Raw genomic sequence first — 27,286 nt, forward strand, 5'->3', positions numbered from 1 at the left:
ATCAAAGCTTAAATGTTTGTTTCAAATCTGGCTATTGTATTATTACTGTAGCAATTAAACTGGTTTGTTCTCATCAACAATCCCACAAGAAAATGTAACAAAACTTCTTATCCATTGCTTTATAATTGTAAAGAAAGCCTTCAGAATTTGAAGAAATGCTTATCTCAAACAAGTATAAATCTCGAATGTACTGCCCATAATTGCTGGCACTGCATGTGGAATCTATTTTATCTAGAAACACAGTCTTAGTACAATATCCCAATGTATCATTTCCGTTTCTTCTCATTGCTGATGGAATCCCATTCATGTCATATCTATACAAAACTCCATTTGTAGTATTTTCCCAGCCCAATGGAGGCGGGAGCCAGGAAATTTAGGAAAAAAAACATTGGGTCGGTTCCCTGCTATGTTCCTGCCTCGTCGCGCTTTTCCTGGAGGTCGATGTGCAGTGGTAACGGCAATCCACTTGGCAGTAACGGGAAGGCAGTTATTGAGACAATCAACAGACATTTCTTGAACGGACTTCAATTTTGCCAGTGGCGCATAGGACCCCCACTTTGTCTGCCGCTTGCCTATACACGGGAGGCAAGAGCACAGCGGGAGGTCAGAGTGCCGTGTGATGCATATGCAGTGTTCACTTTGAGGGAACAAATTGGCAAATCTCAGGCTATCCACCTGCAAAGGCTTGCAATTCTCTGTGTTTCACCTGCTGACGGATCCACTGGCTAGTGTTGGGCGTGAGAGACTGGATACCAGACCCATTAGCAGTATCGCGCCTCCATCTTGTGTGGCCCTCTACTACTCCATTCAGCTCAACAGCACACAGCCTCACAGTGGGGCTACCTGCCGCCCTTCATTTTGGGTGTTCTGATTGGCCCTCCCATGGCCCTTGGCCGCCTGCCACCCGTAATTGGATGGCAAACATGAAATAGGTCTGCTAATTGGCTGTTCCTGTAAAATTAATCTGGCGGGGTCACTGCAGTGGTGAGCAGGGGCAGGACCCACAAGTGGACCTGTTTCCCGATTATTTTCCATCTTAGGAAAATTAAGCACCTAATTACAACATTATACCTTCATCCTGGATCTATACATGAACATCTACCTAATATAATTATATATTCCAACAAGATGGTGGCTCTTGCATGGCATTGTCCAAGAAAGTCAGGATTTCCCTCAGAGTGATGCCATAGGTGAAGTGATGGAGACATATAGCTTCTGAAGCACCTTTTAATAGTAGAAGTCTGCCACTGCAGGTGTGTCAGTGTGTCACAGAATGGTGAAGCCCAAATAAGGAGCTGATAGTAACATACCATCTAACCATCTCCTCTTGATGTTCAATGGCATTACCATTTCTGAATCCCCCGCTATTAATATCCTGGGGAGTTACCATTGACCAGAAACTGAACTGGAACAGCCATATAAATACTGTGGCTACAAGAGCAGGTCAGAGGCTAGGAATTCTGCAGTAACTAATTCACCTCCTGTCTCCCCAATGCCTGTCCACCATCCACAAGGCACAAGTCAGGGGTGTGAAGGGATAATCTCCACTTGCCTGGATGGGTGCAGCTCCAACAACACTCAAGAAGCTCGACACCATCCAGGACAAAGCAACCCACTTGATTGGCACCCCATCCACCATCTTCAACATTCACTCCCTTCATCACTGATGCACAGTGACAGCAGTGTATACCATATACAAGATGCACTGCAACACCTCATCAAGGCTCCTTCAACAGCACCTTCCAAACCCACGACCTCTGCCATCTAGAAGGTCAAGGGCAGCAGATGCATGGGAACACCACCACCTGCACGTTCTCCTCCAAGCCACGCATCATCCTGACTTGGAACCGTATCACCGTTCCTTCACTGTAATGCTGTCAAAATCCTGGAACTCCCTTCCCAACAGCACTGTGGGTGTACCTACACCACATGGACTGCAGTGGTTCAAGAAGGCAACTCACCACCTTCTCAACGGCAATTAGGGATGGGCAATAAATGCTGGCCTAGCCAGTGACACCCACATCCCAGGAACGAATAAAAAAAAATCACATTGATATTGTGCTGCCACAAAAGCTGGAGCGGTTGTCAGTTCTAGAGCTCTTAAAGGGGCATAAGTAATGTCTTTAGAATTAAGGACACTCAATGTGACTTTAAGGTTGCAGCAGCAAGTTTTACCCACTGAACTGGAAGAGAAGACCAACATCACATCAATTAGAATAGTACTAGATGGGGAGAAATGCATGACACTGGGGACACCAGTACCATGCTGAAGACACTGGTACCTTGCCAGGGTCACTGCTACCATGCCAGAGCCATCGTACCATGCCAAAAACACTGGTACCACAGCAGAGACATTGGTACCACACAGAGACACCAGTATCATGCCAGGGACACCTTTATCACAATGGGGAGACTGATATGATGCCGGGGACACCAGTACCACACGGAGGACACCTGTACCACCCATTGGCAATCTGTACCACACTGGGAAGACTTGCTGCACTTTAGGGAAACCTGTACCTCACTAGAGAGATCGGCACCTCATCGCAGAGACCCATACCTCACCGGGGAGGCCCCAGTACCTTACTGGGAAGATTCATACCTCACTGAGGAGGCCAGTACCTCGCTGGGAAGAACAGTACCTCGCTGGGAAGAACTGTACCGTGTTGGGAAGACCTGTACCTCATTGTGGAGGCCAGTAACTCGCTGGCGAGGCCAATACCTTGCCGGGAAGACCAGTACCTTGCTGGGGAGACCCGTACTTAACTGAGGAGGCCAGTACCTCGCTGGGGAGGACAGTACCTTGCTGGAGAGACCATACCTCATTGAGGAGGCCAGAACCTCACAAGTGAGACCCAGACCTCACTGGGAAGATTCGGACCTCACTGGGAAGGCACAGTCCTCCCTGGGGAGGCCAGTACCTCGTTGGAAAGACCAGTACCTCATTGAGGAGGCCAGAACCTCATTAGTGAGATCTGGAATTCACTAGTGAGACCCAGACCTCACTGGGGAGACCTGGACCTCACTGGGAAGATACAGACCTCCCTGGGGAGGCCAGTACCTCGTTGGAAAGACCTGTATCTCATTGAGGAGGCTAGAACCTCAATAGTGAGACCCAGACCTCACTGGGGAGATCCAGGCCTCACTGGGGAGACCCAGACCTCACTGGGGAGATCAGGCCTCACTGGGGAGATCTAGGCCTCACTGGGGAGACCCGGACCTCAATGGGGAGATCAGGCCTCACTGGGGAGATCCAGGCCTCACTGGGGCTATATGCTGCTCCTGTAAATATTTTTAGATTTAGTGTTTCTGTATTAAGAGTCTCAGGGGATCTACATGCACATGTAGAGGGCGGCACAGTGGCGCAGTGGTTAGCACTGCAGCCTCACAGCTCCAGGGACCCGGGTTCGATTCTGGGTACTGCCTGTGTGGAGTTTGCAAGTTCTCCCTGTGTCTGCGTGGGTTTTCTCCGGGTGCTCCGGTTTCCTCCCACAAGCCAAAAGACTTGCAGGGTGATAGGTAAATTGGCCATTATAAATTGTCACTAGTATAGGTAGGTGGTAGGGTGGTAGGGAAATATAGGGACGGTGGGGATGTTTGGTAGGAATATGGGATTAGTGTAGGATTAGTATAAATGGGTGGTTGATGTTCGGCACAGACTCGGTGGGCCGAAGGGCCTGTTTCAGTGCTGTATCTCTAATCTAAATCTAATCATGTCAATTCCCCTTGCTTACATGGATCAAAATGCCTCCATAATCCTGACAAGAGAATCATTGAGCTACATCTTTATAGTCTACAATTCTATCATTAGGAGAAGGGAGTTGTAATGTCAATGCATGGAAGACACTGTTCAAGTACAGAAATGCTGCATGTAAAAACTGGACTTAATCTTTCCTCGACCTTTACCCTCCGTGTTTGTCTCTGTAGATGTAACAAAAATATGGAGCTGCTCCTGATTCCAGCAAAACCTTCCCACGCAGATAGTCGGTGGGAGAAACATTTAATTCTCGCAAATCACAATCCTGAAAGAAGTCGCAAACATTTTTGCATAAGTTGCTAATAAGCTAGCAGAAACAAGCAACAAAAATCTTTTAAAGAGGCAATTTTAACACCTAAAGGCAGCATTTCTAAAAAAACAAACTGCTAGCAGAAAATAAACTTCCCTCTTCCACAAGCTTACTGGCCTGTGCCTTAGATTTTCATCTGTAACCAAGCTGACAGTTGTGAACAAAGGATAAACCTACAATTTGTGAGGTTTCCTTCCACAGGAGCAGTGGTTGTGCTTGTGCAGTTGTTTAGTTCCAAATGTGCAAACAGTGCTGACTGACAATCACACTGCTTGTAGGTCAACTCAACTTTGTTCAATAGTGTAAAACAGGTGACAGCAAATTAGCAAGCTGTTTTATGCATCTCTCCCATTGAAATTTATGGGCAATAAATATGAGGAAAGATGTATAAAACGGGCTGCCTACTCACAATTGCCTGTTTTACACGAACACACAAAGTCAAGGTCTACCCCCACTTAGTTTGACACCTGTTTGCCTCCATAAAATGATCCAAATGATCAACTTGCAATTCAGGGTCTGTAGAGGTTGTCTCAGACCCAAGAAAACTTGAGTCATGTGATGTCCAAACAGTAGAAGAGCAGGCAGACTTAATCTACTGCTGACCTCTCAGTGCCCCAGCACAACTGCTGTCACACCAAATGCTCTCTCACTATATGATAGCGATTGGCAAACTATTTAGTGCACCCGCCCTGCCCCCCTCCCCCACCCTATTCTATCTGACTTACCCTCCCCTTCCACTTCATGGTTAGAAAAAACTTCCCTCAGTGTGTTTGAATCAAATGAGGGAACTGATCCCACGTGGATAATTGTAAAGGAGTGTCCTTTGTCTCAGCATTCTCGTGGCACAGTGTATCACTGGCCTGTCACAGATCCAGATAGTGCCACATGTTACTGTTAAATAGATGGCACCACAACCAGAGAGGTCCGCAGCAAAGACAGTGTGTTGAATCAAGTTGACCTTGGTGCCTGCTAGTAGTACGGAAAGGCTTGAAGAGATTGCACTAACAGCCAAGCCATCGAGATCCCCCACAACCTCATACGAGCTCCAGCAATCCTTGCTCAGTAAATGCTGGCTAGCTCTGCATTTAAGTGCCTGTAAGGTGTCCAGTCCCAGGTGACAATGTCTTGCTGAGGCATGAAGGGGTCTGACAGGTAGAAAGACTGGCATGTGACATTTCCATCGGTACTTCTTTTTTTAGTATACAACATACTTCCCTCAGACAATACTGTGCAGCAGTGTAAGGATTCACAGGTTGATTAACAATCTGATAGCTGTGTTGTGAACTCTCCTTCCATGTTTCTACCAGCCAGTAGGGTGGTTTGTTCTACATGGCAGGAGGGATTTATGGACTCCCACAATCCAAAAAGATATGGGATGGCCAATAACACCCACAAGTGGATCACTGGACATCATTGCAGAATTCAGAGAATGGAGCTCCAGTTTCCACGGGCCAGGACTGTCTGGAGTGGGGCTTGAACTCTGTACCTTCTGAGTCAAGAGACAGGGAATGTTACCATTATTACAAAAGGCTCACTCCACTGGATACAGGGTTGTGGCAGAGCTGCGGTGGCGGAGGTCTGTCAAATAGGAGCGAGGTACAATACGTTTAAGATGACTAAAGGTATTTCCTCTGATGGGGATGTCCAGAACAGGGGGGCATAACAATAAAAATTTGAAGTGGCCATTCAGGGTGATGTCAAGAAGTACTTCTTCACACAAAGGGTTTTGTAAATCTTGAGCTACCTCCCCAAAAAACTGTTGAGGTGCGATTAATTGAAATTTTCAAAATTGAGACTGATAGATTTTTGTTAGGTAAGGGTATTCAGCGTTAGGGAACCAAGTTAAGATACAGTTCAGCCATGATCTAATTGAATGGTGGAACACGCTTGAGGCAAGTTGAATAGTCTACTACTTTTCCTTTGTTCCAGTGCAGAGTTCTTCAGAAAAGCCCAACCCAGTTCCTAGCATTGCTTTTAAGCTGCTTCAGGCCATCAGCTCGGCACTCCCCACAACTGAAGGACATCAGCTGACACGTCCTGTTATCCTTATCCCAATGATCTCATTCATTCATGCGACCCATTCACCAGGCATTATGATGTTATTAACTGAAAGATACACACACGCACCCCACAAAAAAAGGGGAACATCATACCCTGTGATTACAACTAATTTAGAACTTGCCTTTGCCTTTGCAAGCCTACAATCAGTGTTCTTCATGCCAGCCACTAATTGACAGCTCTGGAAAAACCCTTTCTTTTTGAGTAATTAGCCGCACAAGATTGATTTCTGCTTTCAGAGTGTCTGAATTTCTGGTTCAGCCACTGTCTGGGACTCAGGATATGATTCTGTCATCGGGGCAAGTATCATCTCACCTGATGGCTAACTTGAAGCTCAGTTTGGAGGGGGCAGTGAGGAAGAGTATTTGGAAGTGGTCCAGGTTAATATTCATTGTTGCTGTTGACATTCTTGGGAGTGAATAAGTTGGTGGATACTTGAAGGCAGTCAACTATGCGTCTTGTGTCAGGTGGTTACCAGTCCTCTGTGGCATTGCTCCTCCACAACTTCATCGCCTTCAGACACAATAGGAAAATTGCTCAATAGACTTAGTGACAAAATCATGGGGTGGGTTATTGGAAAACTTGCCCCACTATTTTTCCTGATGCCAGCTTTTTTTATGCAGATTATGTTTTAAAACCCAATTGAAATTCTCAAACTGCCAAGGTGGGATTTGAACTCAATTCTCCATATTACTGGTCCAGGCCTCGGGATTACAAGTGCAGTAAGATAATCACTACGCTACCGCATTCGATTGTAACATATATCATCACATCGCCTGAAACCGAGGAGCAATTTTTACATAATTAACTTGCTTTCTACAACCATGCATGCAGACTTCAAGCAGGCGGGTCACTGGCTAGATATCAACAGCAGAAGTGCCAGCTAATTTTCCCCTGATTCACCAAGGCTAGTTGTAGCATCCTTATCCCACCTGAGGAAAAGTAACTCAGCACAGACCTGAGACTGAATTTAGCACCTTTCTGTTGCATATGGATCAGCTACTCACTGGATAAATTCACCCAACCGGCAGACAGTCCGAACGAACATCTTTCACAAAGAAATATATTCAATTGAGTCCCGATCGTCCACAAGATCTTCTCATAAAAGGATTTAATCCACCACAACACTTAAGGAAATCACAAATAACATTGAGCACTCCACAAATGCTCTTCGATGGGGATGTTGTAATTTTACTTTTTAAAATAAAGAAGGAAATCGAAAACATTTAACAGCAAGGGTGGAAAGTGAGTGGAAACTGTACCTGCCAGTAGGGAGACGTAGTGGAAGCAGCCCTCCAGCTTGCCAAGGAGTACAGAGGTGAAGCTGTCCGACGCCAGCTTGCCCGGGTCTCGAGTGCACTGGTCGTAAAGCACCACTTCCTGCTTCCCCTCCACATCAATCTATAAAGTTAGAAAATGAGACACAAGGAGAGTGTTAGGGTGGGACACAGCAGGAGGGACACAGCAGACTGCTCTTTGTATAAATAGTTTAGGATTTTTCCTAGCAGTAGGATTTATTGCCTGACTGAAGTGGTTTGGAGAGATGTTAGGGAAACAGGAAAAGTCTGGAAAATCACATCATTTCTAACAAGTACTTTCTCGCTGGAAGGTTCATTTCAACACGCTCTCCAGCACACCCAGGATTAATTAAAGGGATATGTTTAAAGCAGGGTGTGCAGGGAAATTGCTGGAAATAGCCCGCTCCATTAGTTTCCATTTGTCAAGCTGTCCACTGGTACACCAACATGATAGCCAGCTGGTGCAACCTGAGCTGTTTTTTGTGTTTCCTTTCAATGAAAGTTCACAGATATTTTGCCTAGTGGATGTGTTTAATGACACCTTAGCAATTGCATCACGGTTTGGTTCAGTGACCTGCAAAACACTTTGTCCCACATGCTGAAGACCAGTTAAAGGATGCCTTTGCTGCAGGGATTAGATGTGGAGCAGGGTGAATTCGATGTTCATTACTGGAGGATATCTCACCTCATTTCCAGCAAAGAGCTGGCACAGGCATGATGGGCCAAATTACTTCCTTCTGTACTGTATCATTCGATTGGACAGTTTCAGTGGGGGCTATGCAGTACATTGGAGCGAATTACAGTGAGGTGTGCAGTATAAGAACGCAAGAAGTACATAAGAAATGGGAGCTGCAGCAGACCGTACAGCCCCTCGAGCCTGTTCCACCATTCAATATGATCATGGCTGATCTTCCAACTCCACTTCCCTGCCCACTCCCCATATCCCTTGATTCCCTGAAAAACCAAAAATCTGTCTAACTCAGCCTTAAATGTATTCAACAATGAAGCATCTACAACCCTCCGGGGTAGAGAATTCCAAAGATTTGCAACCCTTTTAGTGAAGAAATTTCTCCTCATCTCAGTCCTAATGCTAAGCCCCTTATCCTGAGGCTGTGCCCCCAGGTTCTAAATTCCGCAGCCAGGGGAAACAACCTCTCAGTGTCTACCCTGTCAAACTCCTTCAGAATCTTGTATGTTTCAATGAGATCACCTCTCATTCTTCTAAACTCCAGAGAGTACAGGCCCAATTTACTCAGCTTCTCATCATAGGACACCTCTCAATAACCAATCTAGTGAACCTTCGCTGTACCACCTCCAATGAAAGTATATCCTTCCTTAAATATGGGGATGAAAACAATATCACAGATTGTTAGAATGAGGTGTGTATATCAGATTGTTTCATTAGGAAGGTAGTATGCCCTTGTGTAATATCAAAGTGCGTGGAGGGGATCTAGATGGATGAAAGCCACCCATCAGTGGAAAGTTTGATTCAGGCTGCCATTCATCATGTTGCTGAGCAAAGGTCCAAAGTTATGTGCATAACTAATTCTAAAAAAGCAGAAAGATTATATGGGCATTATATCATTGCTGTTTATGGGAGCTTACTGTGCACAAATTGGCTGCTGTGTTTCCTACATAACAACAATGACTGCACTTTTAATGTACTTCATTGACTCTGTAGGGCTGTGGGACATCTTCAGGGCTTGAAAGATGCTGTAGAAATTTCTTCCTAAGGGCTTAGAAGCTGGTTATAGACTAATAATGAACACAAATAGTTTCTTTACCTTTCATGGTCATCAATTGACTATGATTGGAGATCCTGAGACTGTCCTTCACATCTCTTAAGGTGCAGACAGGTGTTACAACCTGCTGCTGCAATGACACTGTCTTCTGGGCAGTTAACCAGGGCTGGAATTTTATGTCGCGGCAGAGGCCCCGTCTACCAGCTTAAAAGTCAGGGCAAGACTGCCTCCACAGGCCTGGAAGCCACGCAACAATTTTGCATGGCCCAGGCTCTTAATTAGCCTTGGTTGGGACTTCCACGCCGCTGAAGCAGGAGCTGCTGTCCAATCAGAAGTTCAGCAGCTCCTCAGTCCCAGCAGTGCCAGCAGGAGCAGTGGCCACTGCTGGGACTGCACTCAGTCAGAAGAGCAAGAGGGACACCAGTCCTGAAATAGATGGGTGGGGTTTCAGGCCTCGCTGGAGACAATCGGCTGGGCCCCAGCGAGGTGGGTGGGTTCCATCAAGAGGGTGGAGGGAGGTGCTCCAGTGGGGGTGGCTTGTGCTGCTGGGGGGTTACGGGGGAGGTGGGGTGTAAAATTCCTGCCCTGGTCTCTGGAGTATGCTGTTTTGGGGAGGCTGCTGAGCACCTGGAAATGGGAAGGGGGCCTCTTATGGATGAAATGGCATCAAATGGCAGATGAGTTAATCCCTGAATTAGCCAACAGCATTTGTAACCTGCAAGCTGTGCCACGGCTGCTATATGGAACTAACAAGAGGATGGCCAGCGTGAGGGTAGGGCCGATCAGGGATAGTGGAGGGAACTTGTGCCTGGAGTCGGAGGAGGTAGGGGAGGTCCTAAATGAATACTTTGCTTCAGTATTCACCCGTGAGAGGGACCTGGTCGTTTGTGAGGACAGCGTGAAACAGGCTGATATGCTCGAACAGGTTGATGTTAAGAGGGAGGATGTGCTGGAAATTTTGAAAGACATGAGGACAGATAAGTGTGAAGTGATTCATTTTGGAATGTAGAATTTGAATGCGGAATACAGGCTTAAAGACAGGATTCTTGGTAGTGTGGAGGAACAGAGGGATCTTGGGGTCCATGTCCATAGATCGCTCAAAGTTGCCACCCAAGTTGATAGGGTTGTTAAGAAGGCGTATGGTGTGTTGGCTTTCATTAACAGGGGGATTGATGTTAAAAGCCACGAGGTTATGCTGCAGCTCTATAAGGCCCTGGTTCGACCACACTTGGAATATTGTGTTCAGTTCTGGTCGCCTCATTATAGCAAGGATGTGGAAGCTTTAGAGAGGGTGCAGAGGAGATTTACCAGGATGCTGCCTGGACTGGAGGACATGTCCTACGAAGAAAGATTGAGGGAGCTAGGGCTTTTCTCATTGGAGCGAAGAAGGATGAGAGGTGACTTGATAGAGGGGTACAAGATGATGAGAGGCATAAATAGAGTGGATAGTCAGAGACTTTTTCCCAGGGTGGAAAGGGCTATCACCAGGGGGCATAATTTTAAGGTGATTGGAGGAAGGTTTCGGGGAGATGTCAGAGGTAGGTTCTGTACACAGAGAGTGGTGGGTGCGTGGAATGCGCTGCCAGCGGTGGTAGTAGAAGCAGATACATTAGGGACATTTAAGCGACTCTTGGATAGGTACATGGATGATAGTAGAATGAAGGGTAGGTAGTTAGTTTGATCTTAGAGTAGGTTAAAGGTTCGGCACAACATCATGGGCCGAAGGGCCTGTACTGTGCTGTACTGTTCTATGTTCTATGTTCTAACAGACAAAAATGAGAGGCAGTAAAATTACGTAATATTTACAACACAGAAACAAGCCATTCAGCCCAACAGGCCTACGCTGGTGTTCATGCTCCTCTTCCAACCTTACTTCATCTCACCCTATCAACATATCCTTCGAGTTCTTTCTTTCTCATGTACTTATCTTTTACTTAAATGTGTCTATGTTATTCGTTTCAACTACTCCATATGATAGTGAGTTTCACATTCTCACCATGCTCTGGTTAAAGAATGTTTTCCTCAACACCTACCCTATCAAACCCCGTCATAATTTTAAAGACCTTTACTGGGTCACTCTCAGTCTTCTCTTTTCTTGAGAAAAAGACCCTCAGCCTAGGCCATCTTTCCTGATATGTATAAGCTCTCAGTGCTGCTACCATTCTCTAAATCTTGTCTTGCACCTTCTCCACAGCCTCTATATCCCAGCTAGTCCATCAACCCTGTTCCACATGCCAACAAAAGAGGGCAATCTGAAACATAGCACCCTTTATAACATTACATTCCTCTAAATATGTGATGCATCAACATTGTGGCATTTAGCGCATCACTGTGCCTTGAAGTGATAAGTTGTGGCTTCATAACCATTCCATGCTGTTGGCAGAGTTCCCAGGCAGGAACCAGGCAAATTGAGGAGGCAACACAGGAGGGCTGGTCAACCTTTTCTGTACCACTCGTGTACCTTCTACCAAACTGGTGACACAGCAATGGTGGAGGTTATCTGCAGCACCTGTGGAAGAGTCTGCCACTATGACACTATCTGATATATTATACACACCTCATTCTAACAACCTATGATATATTGCACACCTCACTGTAGTTCTCTCCAATATACTGCATCCACCCCCACTGTAACACTCTCCAATATAACACCGAATCATAGAATAATACAGCACAGAAGGAGGTCATCATGCTTGTGCTGGCTCTTTGAAACAGCTAGCCATTTAGTCATTGCTTTACTTCCATGCTCTTTGTCCATACCCTTGTAAATTTTCCCCATTCGTGTATTTATCCAATTCCTTTTTAAAAGTTATTATTGAATCTGCTTCCACAACACTATCAGGCAGTGCATTCCAGATCATAACAATTAATTGAGTTAACTGTTTTTCTCATGCCACCTCTGGTTCCTTTGCCAATCTCCTTAAATCTGTGTCTTCTGGTTACTGATCCTTCTGCCACCGAAAACAGTTTCTCGTTATTTACTCTATCAAAACCATTCACAATTTTGAACATCCGTAATAATACCTCTATCCTGATAACTTCTCTACTCTAACAATAACAGCAACAGTTTCTCTAGTCCCTCCAAGTAACTGAAGTTTTTCAGCCCTGGTACCATTCTAGTAAATCTACTTTGCAACCTCTCTAACACCTAGACATACTTCCTTAAGAGTGATGCTCAAAAGTGCCCGCAATGCTCCGGCTGGGATCTAGCTAGTGTTTTATAAAGGTTCTTTGCTTTTGTACTCTATTTATAAAGCCAAGGATCTCCAATGCCTTTTTAACAGCCTTTTCAACTTGTCCTACCAGCTTTAAAGATTTGTGTATGTACACCCCGTCTCTAGTCCTGCATCCTTATTCCTCCTACCAAAATGAATTGCTTCACACTTTCCTATATTAAATTTCATCTGCCATGAATCTGCTCATTTCACCAGTCGGTCTATACCCTTCTGGAGTCTTTTACTGTCCTTCTCACTGTTTACTTCACTATGATACTCTCCTATATGCCACACATCCCTCACTGTAACACTCTCCGATGCACCACACATCCCTCAGTCTAACACTCTCAGATATGGTTCACATCCCTCAATGGCACACTCTCATTTGTCAGCACTGACATCCCATCAGTTGCTGGCTGGAAGTGAGCTATCCTGGGCACAGAGTCAGATAACTAAGTTTCTAAGCGTCAAGTCAATTCTACTTCTTTATTGCCTGTAATTATATTCATTCATAAATAAATGACTTCATAAGTGAGCACTTGTAATCTTTACAATACTGGAGTGTCTCCTGACAACGCAACCAAACGCTGACATCATTACTGTGGTCCAAAATGCGCACATGCATGGAACGTATTCATCCTGCCAGTATGATGCTGCGCATAATAACCCCAACAACAAAAGAATATCTCACTGCGAAGTCTGAAACTGCATAAATCATATTGAAAATCATCCTTCTACCATCATGGCAAGGATGTCAATCTTTTTAATAAAAGCAAAATACTGCGGATGCTGCAAATCTGAAATAAAAACAGAAAGTGCTGGAAATACTCAGCAGGACAGGCAGCATCTGTGGAGAGAGAAACAGAGTTAATGTTTCAGGTCTGTGACCTTTCATCAGCTGATATCATCAGCTGCGTATTTCCAGCACTTTCTGTTTTTATGTCAATCTTTTTGACTCTTTTCATTGGAAAATAGGAATAGAGGTAGGCCATTCAGCTCCTCAAACCTATTTCTCACCATACAATGAGATCATTGCCGAACTGTACCTTAACTCCATCCTCCTGCCTTGATTTAATTGAATGGTGGAACAGGCTTGAGGGACTGAATTGCCAACTCCTGTTCATTTGTTCCTAATTTCTTTTAGTTAGTGTTTTTCTTTTGGCTCCACAAGATCGAAAACAGACCTATAAATTGGGTAACTATAAAACTGTGCTGAAACTTTGCTAACTAGCACAAGAAACTGCAGTTGTAGGACTCTTGGACAATAGAAAAACCTTACTGAAAACCTCTTCTGCACAATGACTTGCATTTTTATAATGTCTTTAACATAGTGAAACATTCTAAGACAATTCGCAGGAATGAAAATCAAGCCACAGAAGAAGGTCATATAACCAAAAGCTTGGTCAGAGGTAGGCGCTAAGGAGCGTATTAAAGGAGGAAAGAGAGGTACAGAGGCGGAGAGGTTTAGGGAGGGAATTCTAGAGTTAAGGCTTAGGCAGCTGAAGGCACAGCCACTAATGGCAGAGCAATGAAAATCAGGGATTCACAAGAGTCCAGAATTGGACAAATGCAGAAATCTCAGAGTGTTGTGGGGCTGGAGGAGATTACAGAGATAGAGGGGTGAGGCCATGGAGGAATTTGAAAACAGGATGAGAATTTTAAAATCAAGGCATTGCCTGACTGGCAGCCAATGCATGTCAGCGAGCACAGAGATGATGGGTGAAGGGGACATGGTGCAAGTTAGGATTCAGACAGCAGATTTGGAAGAGCAGCCACTGACTCATTCTGTCACAGGCCACTCCACACCAGCCTTTCCTCAGCAGATTTAAGCACTCCAACATGGCAGCAATGATTGGTGTAAGTCCTTCTGTAGCTGCAATAACTAGCTATCACACAGAGATTTTCTAAGTTTTATTATGTTACTTTAATTTTCATCCCCAATCAATGGGAGCAACTCTGACTTAGTGTGTTAGCATTAAACAAGTGATAGTGATTTGGTAGCCTATTTTATTTCCACTGATAGCCCGTATTACACCATTGCACAAAATCTGGATCACAAAACCCCAATCACTTTCGACCCATTGAAAGCCGGATGGCTGTATACATATGCAAACTGCGTCTGGATGCCCTTGATCATGATGGTGGAGGCAGAAAAATGGTGCATTTGCTCACAATGGCCCACTTTGGCATGCGTGTAGCTGTGTTTCTTTTTAAATTCATTAGCCAAAAATAATCTAACAGTTACAATCCTGCTTTATTCCTTCCAATCACTGCACCTAAATACAGATCTTCTGGTTCAAGCTGGAGTCACCTCAATCCTCTGCCCAGCACCTTGGTGCCAATGGACCTACTGAACGTAGGTTTCCAACTCTTCTCCTGCAGCGGTAAATTGGCACTCTATGTCACTGGATCACCATTCCTGTTATTTTAGTAATGACTGGCACTATTGGGCAAAGCCAAATCGATAACTGCTGACCTTGATATACTGATCAGTGTGATTATGTTGCCTGGTTAAAAAAAAATGGCTCTCATGACGTGGAGGAGGTATTACTCTCTCATTGCCATGCTGCTGTTCAGTACATTTGTGCATCGCACAAAGTCTAATTTTGCCCATTAAGTCAGTGGACAGATTGAAGATGTCAATTGTCAAGAGGAATCCTCTATATGTACTGTCGATACAGCACCTGTCAAGCAACCGACGTATTATCAGCACATTGCTGCCTGATGTGGAACTAAGCCTAATGTGAGCTGATCTCAACAGGGATTAATGGTAAACTGCCAAGGAATGGCCTCAGTGCTCCACAGAAGAAAAGCCAGCCAGGGTTTCCACTCCTGACTGCTGCTGCAATGTCTTCATGCATGACCTCAGGTGTGAGGCCAGAATAGGAACTTTGCTGTGTCACCTCCCCTCCTGCAAGGTCAAAGGGGCTGCTGACCAAGGCTGACAGATGAAGAAGGGTCATCGACAGGAGGTACTGGTGGAGAAGAGGGCACTGTGACCTGTGGAATACAGTACACTCAAGAGTGGGGCAGGGCAGGGAGTGGTAGTGGAGCAAATGAAAAGAAGAATAAAACTGTAAGAGTGCCGGATAATAAGACAAGGCAGGTCTGACAAAGAGACCCACTCCCTTTGAAATGAGACTTTTAGAAGGGACTCCGAACAAGATATACAGCATCCATTCGGCAAGGTCCCGCCTCTGCCCCAGAAATGTGGTACTTATCAATGGAGACAGAATTCATGGGCCCTGCCTTCCTGCAGACTGTAACTCAATATGTGCTTGTGTGTCAGCAGTTTGTAAAAATAAAATGAATGAACAATCGACTTTTTTTTTAGGAGAAGCAGGTCCGCACAATGTCCTCCTCTGTCCTGTTCCAAGCCTCCAATTTCCTCCTTGAAGTGGGCAGGGCTCCAGGATGCCAATGCTAGGTATTATATATGAATGGATATTTTTATATATAAATATATGAATGTATATTTATATATGAATTTATAAATGAATGTATTTTTATATATACATAATTTTATAAAAATACTGATCTACACATACATAACATGTTCATATAAATTGGCATGCAATTATTTATGGAAAATTAATTGGTCTTCTCTAAGAAACTGTGTAGCTGCAGCATGATACTGTAAGTTGCAGGTCAGTGAGATTCTCCCCTGGGATACAGCTATATATGGTTTGACAGGAGATAGTACATGTTGGCAAGCTGAAGCAGGAGGTGACATCATTGCCGGCTTAACCATTCCCATTAAAACCAGGAACAGAGCGAGCGTCATGACAGGATTGAAGAGATGTGGCTTCCAGGAGGAATGGTGGTGGGGGGGTGGGGGGCCTTACTGCCATTACATATTACATTGCTGCTGTAATAAGCCATTGAGACTGTTGCGTCCGGTCCAATATGTTTCTGGTACAACCTCTGCTTATGATCATTTTTTTAAATACTAACTTACACACTGTATTGTTTGTGTTGATTTTCCTTTGTATGTCTTTTTTAATTTGCTATCCAACATTTAAAGTTTTCCTCATGTGCGGCATATCCCTCCCCCATTCCACCGCCTTCCCCTCAGCCTGAGTTCTGGGAACATGTTGCTTACTAACCCCCTCAAAGGTGAAGCTTGACGTGGGGAGGACAGAGCGGAGACCAATAAGGCCACTGGACATTGAAACACTGATACACAGCACCAGTAATATTAATCAGGATCAATGCGATCCCCTGGACTATTTTCGATCGCCTGAAGGCAGGAGGATTGGAAAGGGATTTTCCAGATTGTATCCCCCATAATTGGTTTGGGTTATTATCTGCTTTCTCGTATCTCCCAGGAGATTACATGGTTTCTGGGTGAGGTGAGGAGTGTATATATTTTGATGCACTAGACATCACAATTGTGTGGGGCAGACTGGATAGACCAAAGGGTATTTCCTGCTTCTCATTTTTGTATGTACCAGCAATGGCAGGTTCATTGCCCTCATCAGCTCAATTCCAAAATATCATGTTGAGTAAGGACGTACCATCAGAGGCTCTATCATCCACACTAAATTTGCAAGCTTCCCCAATGTTTCAACAGGTTTATCCAATAAGTACTAGAGCCATACAGCCCAGGACAGTTGAAGTTCAATCCCCAGTCTGTCCTGCATTAGTTGATTTCAGCTACGGCAGATCTCATGCTGCTAACCATTGCCCTTGGGTCAGGGAAACAAAGAATCAGCCCAGGTTCCCGCGCGGGCTCACTATCCAATGGCCTTTAGTGCAAATGTGTACGTGGGTGTCGGGCAAGGACTCGGCTTGCAACCTGCCAGCACTCGAGGCCTAGGCTCGCAGACAAAGAATGGTCACTTGGGTGAGGCATGTTCAGTTCCCATAGAAGTGCACCTTAGCAAAGAGATAATGGCCTGAGAAAGGGAGAAAGAGGGAAAACTGGTGGAACAATTAAAAAGAAGAATTTGCTGTGTTCATATTCAGCTCAATGGCCAATAGAGTGCTTGGTGTTCAAAGATCAGGTCCTAGCTTTTCAGGTACTTAGGCTACACATAAACCACTCCCAAATTGATGAGCATTTGAAAGTGCAGCTCCATCTCTCTTCCTCTTGTGATTCTCTGTCTGAGCAACACTATTGAAAAGAATGGAGCTGCTAAAAGCAAAGGGCAGCAAATAGCAATTATACCAAGTAGAGGAATCCTCATAATAAGTGGATTGTTTGTAGATCACTCCCTCAGATTCAAGCTCTTTCTTTATTGTTCAGACATGCCAATCTTCTGATTTCGAAACAATGCAGGCCTCGGAAAATATTACTTTGCAATGTAGCTTTCGTGACAGTATACATGATCCTGCCACAATTATAAACAGCATCATATCAAAAGTTATGCATGTTATGATTAAGACTGTTTAATGTTTAAACATTTTAAGCAAATTAAAAGTAACTAAATGGAAGCTTACAGCACTAAATGCTTAAACAAATGCAAACGCATATTACAATGTAAAACAATGTAACTATAGTTTTCAATGAAGCTCATTAATACACTAATAGCTGTTCTATTAAAAACTGGTCAATTATTCCCCTCAGTGATAGAATGTTCTAGTTATTTATAGGTCTATGATAATAATCTGTGTAAACAATCAAGGGTATCCTAATGGACTTCCTGAGTGCAGTTAGTTGCATGATACCAAGATTTGTACACATGTTAAATAAATGAAAAATCCCAAGGAACATGGATCCTGGTGTGTTCAGCCAAGTGAATGAGCAGACCAGCAGGGAGTAAATCTGGGAGCCTCGAGTCTCACATGATTGCAAATCTGAACTGACATTTATTCATTTGTCTGTTTTGTTTATTTATCCCTGCATCGAATAGCGAGTGCTTATGCTTTCTGAGCAGATTTGATCTGTTATCTCCTTGCACTTTCTTCTTTTGTTCCTCTTAAGCTCGAAATGCTTACTCCTACTTCCTCCTTGAGTCCTCATTGTGTTCAGTTCAAAACTCATTGCACCATCTTGTACTCCTACTCTATTTCCCCTCTGGCACCACCCCCCAGGATCTCAAAACTAAAGAATTCCTTACATCCCTCTTTCTAGATTCCTACTATTTACAACTATAATATTACTTATCACAGCTGCTTGATTTACCTCATCTTCTCTCCTGCACTTTTCAACCTTGGTGTTGTCCTCCATTATGAGCCTCAGACCTTTACTTAGGTTCCTTAATTTAAAAAGCCACAACCAGCATGAAGCAAAGGTGTAAATATTTAAATAGGCATTATAAGTACAAGCTAAACAGAAATTAACAGCTCTGCATATCATGCTATTAGCAAGTGTGTTTGATGTGGCGTAGCACTTATAGGATAATATCATTTAGTTAGAAATAAGCCTTTATTTCCTGAAGGTTAACAGTCTTGCCAGTCAAACTCAGATCTACCAAGCATCTTGCCTTGACAAACATCTTTTATCCATTGTTACTTAGTGGGAGCAGAAGATTGGGGTAGGTGTTGACTTTGTGCAATAGTGTTAAAGGATGATAGCAAGTCTTCAGCCTGTTTTACATCACTCCCAATTGAAAGTCAAACTTATCCCTATGTCATTGCGTTCGAGTTGTGATATTAATCTTTGGTAATAGGACTTGGAAACATCTGCTTACTCAATATACTCAGTGCAAATCTGTCAGAGATTTCCGGAGGTGCTGAGGTGACATTAAAAACCAACATGGCACAGGAAGCCATCTTAAATTACGCTAACATGATCTCTCCTTGGAATGAAATCCTCAAAATTAGCAGATGACTCTGCAGATTGAAATGTACACAAATCAATCAAACCATTCTCAACTTCTTGCAGTACAGCACTATTTAAAACTCGATGATCACAGCCCAGGAAAGTACCAGGTTCAAGCCTTTGTTTGGTAGCTAATTTCAACAGTGCAATATGTCTAACTATCCCCAGGTAAAGGAGAGGGTGACAAAAATAATAATTCTGGATCTGATTGCGATGCAGGTGGCCCTGTATGGATGTTGACTGAGATGGGATCATGATTGTCTCTGATGATAACCACTTTAGAGGAGCCTACGAGGCCTCAATTTAAGGTCTTGTCCAAAAGATGGCATTTCTGACTGTGCAGCATTCCCTCAATACTGCACTGTAGCATTAGCCTAGATTATGTGAAAAAGAAAAAAGGAAAGACTTACATTTATATAGCACCTTTCACGACCACTAGACATCTCAAAGCACTTTACAGCCAATGAAGTACTTTTGAAATGTAGTCACTGTTGTAATGTAGGAAACGCAGCAGCCAATTTGCGCACAACTACCATAAACAGCAAAGTGATAATGACCAGATAATCTGTTTTTGTGATGTTGATTGTGGAATAAATATTGGCCAGGAGACTGGGGATAATTTCCCTGCTCAGGTCCACAACCTTCTGATTCAGAAGCAAGCAGGCTACCACTGACCAAGGCTGTTCCCTTAAAGCTGATACTTGAACGACTGTTGTAAAGTATCAATACAACTGTACCCAAGCATGAGTCATTGCTACATAAAAGAAATAAGGGGAGAAATAGATTTCTCAGATACTGTAATGTTTAAAACCAACAGAACATCCTGAATTCAGGGAATAAACCTTGAAAAATCACACAGCAATAGCACAGCTACTGATTTAGCCCGGTGCAACTCCACTCCACTCAAACAGTTCAAATGCATGGGAAAGGAATGACCAGGCTATTGGCCTGACTTGCTGCGCAGAAGGTGAAATCTGTAATGAATTAACCAGATTTGCAAACACTTATTACCAGGGTAAACTGTCACAGAACACTGATTATATCTGTCCACAAGCTTTCAGGAGGTGCAGCAAATAATAAAATGATCAAAAACCAAGAGGGCAGCAGGGGCCATCTTGCATTTTATGGGATCATTTCCAGCTTTCAGAATCCAAGTGCTGAGGCGGAAGGAATCCGCATCCAACCTGGAGTACACTCACTAAAAAGAACTTTAAGAACCTGCGGCCCCCACCATCACAGCATTAAATTATTCTGACGGCTTTTGCCTTTTCGGCTTGTATCTGTCCTTCAGATGGTGCAGTGCCAAAGGCCTGGAAGTGAGGGGATTAGAGTCAGCGTGACATGGAGATAAGTTGCAGAGTGAGTAATTTTGATACTCTGAGCAGTCACCTAATACTAAGAATGTAAACAGGAGGCAAGTTAGCACTCATCTGAGGTGGCTTTGAATAACAAACACTCATCTTAAAGCATACATTGCTCACATTATTCATGAAGATTCTTATTCATCATATTACACTTACTCACAATAGGACAAACCTCAAGGATTAGATTACAGAATAACAACAATTTCATTTAAATATTACCCCCACTGTGTGTGTGTGTGTGTGTGTGTGTTTCACAATAATGTTTGCTCCCAACCTCCCACCGCCGTCTCCACTGTCGGACATTTTGCCAACATTTACCATCCAGACTCACACATGTAAAGATTGTGGACAGCTGCCAGATCCTGTGGAAGAGAGTCCCAGATATGAGTTTGGGCTTAAAGTTAGACATAGAGAAAAGTGGAGGGGTGGGGGAATATACATTTCTGAAAACTAGAGCATGGTTCCAAACAATACAATGATCATGAATTGAACAGTTGGAATTCTCTATTTTATAAGCGCTCCCAGCTCAAATTAACAGCAACGTTGTTCAGTTGCATGGGTGATCTCCTTGGTGGAAGCAGAGGTTGGAATGGTTCTGGTAGCTGGGATCTGGCATGACTCATAGCTGCTTTCACACTGATGCTTGTTCAGTTGGATTTCTGTGAGACTGGCATCTGTGAGCTAGCCCTTGGCATTTAATACAACTAAACTGGTAGCAGAAAGAGCTCAGTGGTTGCACTCTCACCTCCCAGAAGGCTGCAGGTTCAAGCTCCCTTCCAAGGACCTGAGCACATCATCCAGGCTGACACTCCAGTGTAAAAACTGGGATGGATTTTAAGAGCCTGCTGCTGATCTTGGCGGCAGGCTCAAAAAATGGGGGCCCGCACGCGCAGGCTGCACGGCAAAGAGCCACCGCGGTCTCACACATAGGCTGGATTTTACCAAACTCTTGACGTCGGGCTCTGTGGCGAGGGGGGGTCGAAAGATGGGGCCGACAGCAATCCGCCATGGAGCCTGACGTCGAAAGGGCCCGGCCCAATCCTCCTGGCGGTGGCGAGGCTCCTTGGGGACCCCCCGCTGCTGGGTGATGCGATCTGGATTTCAATATTTAAATTAATGACATGCATAATTTTAAATGAACGTACCTTCAATCTTCTGGGCCCGCCGCGATCTTCGACATGGCGACTGGCAGTCCCATGCCTTGAATTCCCTGTCCGGGCAAAGTTGGCGTGACACTGGGGGGAAGCGGGGTGTAGGGGATGGTGGGAAGGGGTGAACTTTAAACCTTGTGCAGTATTGGCAGGGGTGGAGGGGAAGGTCAGATTTGAAAGCTAAGTGTTTTGTGGGGGAAAAGGGCAAATAGTTATTGTAATTGTTATTAGGGGGTGGGAAAGGGACATTAGAAATGTATTTAATAAATTTTGGGGGGGAGGGTGTAGCTTTAAAAATAGAAATTGACCAGCAGGGCTGGCTGCCCTTTAAAAATGGTGCCAGCGCCTGTGCATAGGCAGCTGAGGCCATTGCCAGGGACAGACAGCCGACCCCCTCCATGAGTGGGCCGCCATTTTTTGAGCTCGCCGCCTCTTAAATCCAGTCCAGTGAGTGCTGCATTGTCTGAGGTGCCGTCTTTATGATGAGATGTTAAATTGGGGCTCTGCCTGTCCTCTCAGGATCTCATGGCACTATTTTGAAGAAGAGAAATGGAGTTAGCCAATGTGTCCTGGCCAACATCACTAAGAAAGATTGGTTAGTATCCTTCCATCTACGAAAGATGATGGACACGCAGTAAACAGTCCATTTAGGTGGGGTGTCTTTTCTTGGTGCACCTTTGTTGATGGCTGTGGAGGCTAATCCTTGATGGGCAGGTTCTGCCGCAAGTGCTGCACGTGAAGCTGCTAAGTGATGCTGTGAGTTGTTGTTTTTGATGTTGGCGCCTGTTGCCAAGCTGCTGTAGCAACTGGTCATCATGGTAGAGCACACCAGTCCACAGAATGTGTCGGCATTTCCCTCTTTCGCCAGCCAGCATGCACGAAGAAAGATTATCTGGTCATTATCACATTGCTATTTGGAACCTTGCTGTTGACAAGCTGGCTGCCAGGTTTCCTACATTAAAACAGTGACTACACTTCAAAATTTGTCTGTAAAGCACTTTGGGATGTCCTAAGGTTGTGAAAGGGGCTATATGTAAATGCAAGTTCTTTTCCTTTTTGTGAAATCTGGGTGTAGGTACCTCTCACTGGGATGAGAGAGTCTGGATTTCCCAATGCAAACACTGGAAGATGCTTCACGGATGCCAGCTTGCCAGAACACAGATGGTACATGTCAGATAAAAAGGTCAAAATAAAGCCAGCATTGGAGCAGAGGGTGCGGCTCACCCTGCTACTTAACCAATGTGTGTGAAATGCTTAAGTCTTCCAGCAATGAGGCTGGCTTCAACTGTTGATCGGAAAGCTGCAATGACCTACAGCCTCCTTCCCTCACACCTGGGTGCCCTTTAAAATTAACAACCACGGGCAAAAAGGGAAGAACGTCCACCAACCTACCTAAAGGAGGCATCGTCCCTCTTGTAAACTGTTGGGAAAGATGGTTCCATAAAGAGGACCAACACCAGGCTATGATGTTATTCTGGCAAAATCATCGCCATGGCGCTTTCCTGTAACGTTACCAAGCCTGTGCAGTTCGTTCAGGCAATTTCCTTTCCGGAAATCAGCAGTATTCCCCCTCTCTTAACACTTATTGCCATTTATATTTCCCCTCCAGTTTTCTCACCTCTTACCTATAGAGTATTGCCTCACGCTGAGACACAACGGTCCCTTGCTAAGGTGCCCCCAGCAAAGTGCGAGTGTGCAAGGAGCATGGGCTGGGGAAATCACAGAGCTGCAATTCGTGGTTTTTTTCAAGGCCCCGGAAGTGCAGAAGGTGTTAGTTTAGGCAGGCATCAAGATCGGCGCCGGCTTGGAGGGCCGAATGGCCTGTTCCTGTGCTGTACTGTTCTTTGTTCTTTGTTTTTTGTTTGTTTTCCTGACCCAAATTCCCTGCAATTACTGAGAGAGATCAATTAAGTATTCAGCCTAGAGATCCAGGGTGTCCTTTGGTACCACAACAAAACGTCTCTTCTTCAGGGTAGATCTTACACTTGCCCCCAGAGTAAACTTGGTGTTGGCAAGCAGTCATCCATTGTGGAAACCACCTGGTTTTTATTTCTATTGAAACCAGTGGAAATGGAAATGGAAATAGGCTGTTTCCTATTACAGGCGACCAACCCACAGCGCGACTTTACACCAACGTGGCAAGTTGAAAATCCAGCCCTTCGGGTGTGAGGCTAGACAGTGAGTGGTGTAGGCTATTTGGCAGTGGTAGGCATCACAGGCAAGCCTGATCCTGGTCTGACCTGACACCCGCACACAAGAACTTTCTGGAACAAGTCACCAAGAGCACAATTGGGAATGAGGGCTCTAACCAAATTTCCACTCCCTTAGTCCACTCCCATGTCATGCCCAAAATACCACCCACTCCTGCTGAGATCAGGCATTTCACATAGACTGTCTTCTTCTGATCCAAATTGCCCAGTCACACAATGGACAATTGCCCTTAACTGCTGAATTTTTATCTTCCGCTTCGAATTTAAAAGAATTTCAGTGTGTAAATTGAGGTGAAGGTACCTAAGCTTACAGTGACCATTCGTTATCTGGGTGAGGTCATTCTAATAGTCAACTTTGAACAATTTAATTTACCTCTTAGTCAGTTCAGTTGATCAGATATGTCAATGAAAATAAAAGCACTTCCTCTTAGACCCAGGGAGGTAGTTAATAACCTATGAGGTAATCTTTGTCATAGACACCAACAAAGGAACAGTTCATTGTTTTCATTCTATAACAATGTTCTAGCCTTGGCCGAGCTGCTCAGCGTAACAATCAGTTCGACAGCAGAGGAGAATAGAGACTGCCGGCGATTGTAATTGGTGTGGGACTGATTGATCCTACAAGAGCCTATAATTATATGACCACTCCATGACCTGTTACTGTGCAACTACATGATGAAGAATTATTGATGTTACAGAAAGCCTGATGCATCATGCCTGGATTGGTGAAGTTCCAAACAGAAGTCATCCTTAGCTGTCCTAATGGCTTACAGGCTCAAGCACAACCTCTAATCCAGAAGATCCGAGGTTCAACACTGAGGTAGTTGATCTCAGTCAGGGCACAAGCTACAATTGGTCACAGTGCCCATAGGTTAGTGCGAAGAAAGTCATCCTAAATCTCATGGTTATGCAGCAAACCCTGCTGGAAGTAAGCATGGGTGGAGGCTTCCTCTTTCCACAGTTTGCTGACACTCACCATATAAGTTTGCACATGACTTCAAGGGGAAGTTGAATGGCCACTTCAGATAAATAAACTTGCAGGGCTACAGGGAATGAGTGGGGATCGAGTGGGGATCAAGCAAGGGAATGGGACTGACAGGATAGCTTTGAAGAGCTGGCATGGACTCGATGGGCCGCATGGCCTCCTTCTGTGCCGTAAAAGATTCTATGAATACTGATCACTTGGAGAGGTACTGGAGGTATGACCAGCATGACAGAATCATATTCCAGTGATGGAGTCACAGGACTAGGCCATTCAATCCACTAAGATAGTTCTGCCATTGAGTTAGCCACAACAACTTTATCTTTCTAATTCCAATTCACCACCCTTCAGCCAATTCTTTGAATACCCTTGTTCCCCAAGAAAGTACCTCCCTTTTAAACTCCCCAACTCATTGGGCACCAATGACCTACAGGGTCAGTGCATTCCCCACTATCACAACCTGCCATGTGAAGAATGTGTCCTGGATTCTTTTTAACTATTTCAGTTCGAATTTTAAGATTCTGGGCTAGATCGTCCTCTTCACTTCCTGGGCAGTAACTTGGCAGAGTGAATCACTCGCATTTTCTGGAACCCACCCGACTTTCATTCCATTGAAATCGACAGAATGAAAATCAAGTGGCTTCTGTAACAGGTGGGGAATCCGCTCTGCAAGATTAGCATCCCAATGAAGATGTAAATCTAATCCTACTCCTTGTCCTGGACTTCCTTACTCAGGGGAAGAGTTGTTATCTTTTTATCTTGTCAATTCCCTTCAATATTACTAGTAACCTTATGGAATATAACTCAAGTTTATCAGTCTCTTGTCACAACTTGATCCCTTCATTCCAAGATAAAGATCCTTTCTAAAATGGAGTGCCCAGTACTGGCGAGAATATTCCCAACACTTTGTGTTATTGCGGTAGTGCTGCCTTTTATATTCGGAACTTCTTGCAACCAAGCCCCGATACCATTGGCCCTTAGAATGTCCTTTGTGCTTGCAAGTTATCATTTAATGACACATGTACTTCAACTTTAAATTCCCACATCCACCCTCACCAAGAGCTTCCGCATGTATTGCCATTGGTCATACTTAAAGTCAATAACTTCAGGAGGGGATGGGAGATGACTGAAGAGAAAAAAAATTAACTTAAACAATTGCATTAAAACTCTTTAAAAGAAACACTAATTCATATAAACATAGAATCATAGACTCTTACAGCGCAATAAAGGCTACTTAGCCCATCATGCCTGTGCCAGCTCTTTAAAATAGCCATCTCATTAGTCTCACTTCCCTGTTCTTTCCCCATATATGGATGAGGAAGACACATTCAGCAGTACTTTAAAAAGAAAGGTCTTCAAAAGCTCAGTTCACATCAATACGCCCTGACTGCTTGGGGTCAATTTTAACTGGTGTTTAAACTCAATGCAAAGGAAAATCAGGCAGTGTGTAAAGCGGGCAGCCGAGCCACTGCTATTCGGCCTACGCCCAGATATCAGTATTAAAACCACACCCTTAATTTCTGACCAAAGCTTCAATGTTAATGCCAGCCGATATCCTCGTCTTCACAAGATAACCTTGCATAAAAACAGGACCTATTGTAATAAGTGACTGATGAAACTACACTTGAGGAGCAAAAAGGAACCAGCAGAGTGCTTTCCGATAAGGGTAGAATCATTCTTTCCATTCCTAATTTTCTCCCTTTCTTCCTTTCCAGTAGGGGCTGACTTGTTACTAAGGTATGGATCCATGTGATTCAGTTGCGCTCCAGTTCCTCACACAAATCATAGAACCACAGAATTATCCTCAAAGAAGGAGCCTTTCGGGCCATCGTGCCTGTATCGGCTCTGTGAAAGAGCTATTCAATTAGAGTCACTCTCTTGTACTTTCCACATAGCCCTGAAAATCTTTGCCCTTAAAGCATTCCTCCAACACCCTTGTGACAGTTTTTATTGAACCTGCTCCAACCATCCATTCAGGCTGTGCATTACAGATTATAACAACTCGCTGCATGAAAAAAATTCTCCTCATCTTGCCCCTGGTTCTTTTGCCTATTACCTAAAATCTGTGTCCTCTGGTTACCGACTCTTCTGCCAATAGAAACAGTTTCTGCTTCTTAATTCTATCAAAACCCTTCAAGATCTTGAACACCTCTGTCAAATCTCCCTGTAATCTTCACTGCTCCAAGGAGGAACAACCACAACTCCTCCACTCTATCCAAGTAATTGAAGTCTTGCATTCCTGGTACCATTCTAGTAAATCTTCTCTACACCCTTTCAAAGGCCTTGACATCCTTCCTAAAGTGTGATGCTCAGAATTGGACACAATACTCTAGCTGGGGCCTAATTAGTGATTTATAAAGATTTAGTATAGCGTCCTTGTTTTTGTACACTATGCTTCTATTTATAAAGCCAAGAATCATTTGCTTTTTTAAC

At 44.3% G+C, this 27,286-nt stretch overlaps 1 protein-coding gene across 3 annotated transcripts in view; it reads right to left on the reverse strand.

Moving 5' to 3' along the window:
• LOC137376963 (dual specificity protein phosphatase 8-like) overlaps positions 1-27,286 on the reverse strand; it is a 210,208-nt gene that overhangs the window by 109,664 nt on the left and 73,258 nt on the right. For all 3 annotated transcript variants that reach the window (XM_068045978.1, XM_068045977.1, XM_068045979.1), the window contains exon 3: positions 7,388-7,526. In XM_068045978.1, the coding sequence (XP_067902079.1) occupies positions 7,388-7,526 (139 nt within the window). The remainder of the gene's footprint in view (positions 1-7,387; positions 7,527-27,286) is intronic.

Source organism: Heterodontus francisci, chromosome 14 (genome assembly GCF_036365525.1).
Source record: "Heterodontus francisci isolate sHetFra1 chromosome 14, sHetFra1.hap1, whole genome shotgun sequence".
In the NCBI taxonomy this organism is placed as follows: Eukaryota; Metazoa; Chordata; class Chondrichthyes; order Heterodontiformes; family Heterodontidae; genus Heterodontus; species Heterodontus francisci.